Source organism: Penaeus japonicus, unplaced genomic scaffold (assembly GCF_977035675.1).
Source record: "Penaeus japonicus unplaced genomic scaffold, GWHDUDI00000001_assembly GWHDUDI00000003, whole genome shotgun sequence".
NCBI classification, from domain to species: Eukaryota; Metazoa; Arthropoda; class Malacostraca; order Decapoda; family Penaeidae; genus Penaeus; species Penaeus japonicus.
Genome location: NW_028234405.1, coordinates 46,327,661 through 46,331,597, shown reverse-complemented (window position 1 = coordinate 46,331,597; position 3,937 = coordinate 46,327,661). Strand labels below are relative to the sequence as shown.

Below are 3,937 nucleotides of genomic sequence, written 5' to 3'. Positions count from 1 at the left end.
GCAAGAGTTCCGATGTGGTACCTGTGACAAAGAGTGTGAAGTTACCACTAAAGATAAACAAAATACTGAGTTATTCAGGGGTTAGACTCCGTTTTAAGTGATCAAATAGAGCATGGAACCTCAGTGCAAGCCAATTAGCACAAAGCACAAACACGATCAAGTAATACTGTTGTAATTCTGATCCAAAACATGCTGACAGGAATTCATCACGAAGACATTGATGTCCCATTTTCTCCTCTTTCATCACTTTCATCACTCTCCTTTGTCCAAGTTATCAGATACCAAATAATACCACAAGAACAAAGCATACCTCAGAGTCCTTCCAAAGCTGTAGGTTACCGGCAGTGAAGGCACGTCCTTTGACTTGTCGAATGCCCAGTACCAGGAGGCGAAGGCTCCAGCCAACACCATTTCTCCAAAGGCAGAAATGAAGAACATAGACCAGAAGAGGCCGAACACATTGTAGATCTAGAGAGAAACAAACAAAAAAGTTATTCTTTTTAAGTAGCTAATAGGCAAGACATGGTGAAAAAAATCCATTAAAACAATTATGGTGAACCTTGAATGTTTTGAATCTTTTTACAAGATGACTTCAAACTTGATTTGCATTGATGGATAATTTGATATACAGAAACTCAGATCATTGAGTAAATCCAATTGTGATAGCCTCCAATCCTAAATATATGGATATCATAAAAAAAATATATATATATATACTTACATGAAGGCGAGGTATGTTGGGATCAACATAATAATCATAAAACTGGCACATTGCTCCAGGGCAAGAAGAGTTGTCAAAGTCTTCAAAATTACAGGTGGCATTTTCCTGAAAATAAAATGAGCATTCACTTCTGTGGTCTAAAGTCTGACATGTTTGATAGAACAGTATTCAAGGCCTATATATGAGGGCAGAGGGGAGAGGGGATGAATAAAGGTGGCCTTAGATGAGAGAGATAGAGATAGAGATAGAGGGAGAGAAAGAAAAAGAAAGAGAAAGAGAAAGAAAAAGAGAGAAAGAGAAAGAGAGGGATATTGAAAGAGGAAGCCAGGACGAAGAGAGAAAGCAGAGTCACAACTGTTAGAAACACACATACCGTAACACCCTGGCAACCATCGCAAACTTTTCCTGGGCACATGACTCTGTACTCCGCCTTCCCTGCCGACGATAAGTAGAGGGCCACCACACAGAAGAAGGCCAGGAAGAAAAGTTGGAGGATGTATGGCACAACCGGGAAGAATAGGGTGGACATTATGTCACCAACCGCCCTGGAAAGGCAGAGAGTGTTAGCTTTTCGATTCACGTGCATGCATGGTACAGGATTATTACTAAATTGTATGTATTTATATATAGTATAAATGAATATGCAGTAAGCATACTTATGTATGTATATAAAGTACATAGATATGTATGTATATACAGTTCATAGATATGTATGTATATACAGTACATAGATATGTATGTATATACAGTACAAAGATATGTAAGTATATATAAAGTATAAACGTATATATGTATTTATGTACAGTATATCTGTATGAATTTTTGTTCAGTATATATGTATGCATGTATGTATGTATGTCTTCATTCCTGCATGTTAAGAAAATATATATAAGAAGATGACATATTTGATGAGAAGTCTAGTGTGTCTCAAAATGCCACTGTCCATCAGCTGAGTCTACCTAGTTATGGTGGATGAGAGACATTGATAAACATCTAGTTGTACCTGTGATGAATATACTTCTATAAATTTTAATCTATAATATCATCAAGATAAATGTACCACAACCACCTACAGCACAAAAAAAAAATAAATAAATAAAATAAAATAAAAAATAATTAAAAAAAATAATAATAAATAAAAAAAAACACGAACTTGCTGGCCTGCCCGATCAGAGCAATGGCAATGTTGATCCGTTTGCGCAGGAAGATGAGCACCAACAAGCACACCAGGAACACTGTGACGGTGATGATGAAGAGAATGAGCCACGTGGTCTCCAGCTCCGCATATTTGCTCAGCTCTGTCGTGAACTCAAATTCTGCCTTCGTCATGGTGGAGTTGTCGATGTTCCGCAGCGTCAGGTACTTGTTGAGTGTGTAGTATGCACCTGAAATGGGAGAAAAAATAGAGAAATCAATAATAATGATAGTGAAGATAATTAAATAGAAGTAAAAACAGCAACTCTTCTACTCAGAGTCAAATTATTTCAAACAAGAATGGAATTAAAGCACACTCAGGCATGCATACACATACATACATACACACACACACACAAAAAAAAAAGTCCACCCACCAAATCCAGAGAGTCCGATGAAGGCAACGAGCGAGAACCAGATCATGATGGCCGAGATGAAGCGCAGAAGCACAATCCAGATGAAGGAGACCACCATCGCCACGCCGAAGCCAGCCAGCAGGATCCACCAGGTGGTCTTGATGTCTTGGAACACCCCCTCGGCCACCTGAACCCCAGGTGTTGCAGATCAGTTGCAGGAATAAGTGTTGGGGGGGAGGGGGTTCTTTGCTGAATTAGCACAGGTGTGATGCAAGGCTCAAAATGAGGTGGGATGAAATGTAACTTTATCTGGTATCCTTTGGGACAAATTGCCCTAATCATATGTGCAGCCATGCAGATAATTGACTTTTCTTCTTCTTGCTTGCTAGATCTATAATAATTTAAATTATATCTATAATTTTTGAAACAGCATTTGTTTTACAAATACAGAGGGATTTTGCTCGATCTTTGGTAAAGCATAATTACTTCTTATCTTGAATCCCAAAACGTGAACAAAGTCTCTACTTAAGAAACAGGAACGAATGTCAATGTTGATAACAAAACAAAAAAAGCAATTCTGATGAACAAAATCTTTAAAATAGCTCCATGCATTTGCAAAATGAACCTCATTCTAACCAAACAGGCAATTAAATGAAAGTGAACCAACCGATATAAAGAATATAAGCAAGAGGTAATAAATGTTAAAACATCTTTGTCATGAAGTGATGTGCTCTACAAGAGGGAGGAAAAAAGTGCAACAAAATTACAACATATACTATCCTTTCCAAACGTATCTTAATCAAATAATCAAACTACTCCACTAATCAGATTTCATCAGAAAATTGATCAAACACACAACAAAAACATGAACAGCAGATAAAATATAACACAATTACATTAGAGCTAATTTGATTATGCCTTGAATAATTACATTAAAAGTCATAGCAGTTGAAATGAAATAAATAAATAAAAAATCTTTTGAAAAAAAATTCTATTCTTAACATCCACCATAACTGAAACATTCAAATAACCGCCAAAGCAATGAAAATATAGCATTTCAATGATATTTCTAATCAATGTTGAACAAGATGGAAAAAAAACAAGTATCACAGGATCTTTCAAAGGTATACAATTAGCTGACTGATTGCTAGATAAAACTATTTTCATTATAGCCTCTGGTGTTTGTTCACTGCCATAGAAGTTCCATCTAATGTTCCAAATCTGCGGTTTAAGTTTTTGTTTCTAAAATTTTATTGTTAAGTAAGATGTTGATTGATTAATTTCAATAAATTACAGATATCTTTTCACAATTTGAAAATTGGCTAGCAGAGGAAGCTGTTTGTTGTGGGTTAAATAGATATAATTGCAAATCTATACATAATTACCAATAGGCTTTTGGCAATAATCTCTACTCATTTCCTCCAGCAAATTGAAGAACCTTTTGCTTTTGGGGGAATTGGAGGTTGAAAGGAGAAGAATTGCAATCTTCATTATAGTACAAACATCTATGGAACTCAAGCTTTCAATTTACATAGATGAAATATGAAACAAGGCAAAAAAAAGTTATATCTTAAGCAAATTGATTTTTAAATGTCTGAAGGGAGTGTAAACTTTACTTCGGATCGTCTATAGAGCCAACTTAAATAGAATATATCAAAGCAGTTTG

The 3,937-nt window shown here is 35.8% G+C and overlaps 1 protein-coding gene across 14 annotated transcripts in view; it reads right to left on the bottom strand.

Annotated features, from left to right (window-relative positions):
• Positions 1-3,937, bottom strand: part of Ctl2 (Choline transporter-like 2) — a gene marked incomplete at its 3' end in the record, with an annotated part of 59,569 nt that continues 55,632 nt past the window's right edge. For all 14 annotated transcript variants that reach the window (XM_086533419.1, XM_086533427.1, XM_086533424.1 and 11 more), the window contains 6 exon segments: positions 1-21; positions 311-468; positions 722-826; positions 1,095-1,266; positions 1,875-2,106; positions 2,293-2,458. In XM_086533419.1, the coding sequence (XP_086389545.1) occupies positions 1-21; positions 311-468; positions 722-826; positions 1,095-1,266; positions 1,875-2,106; positions 2,293-2,458 (854 nt within the window).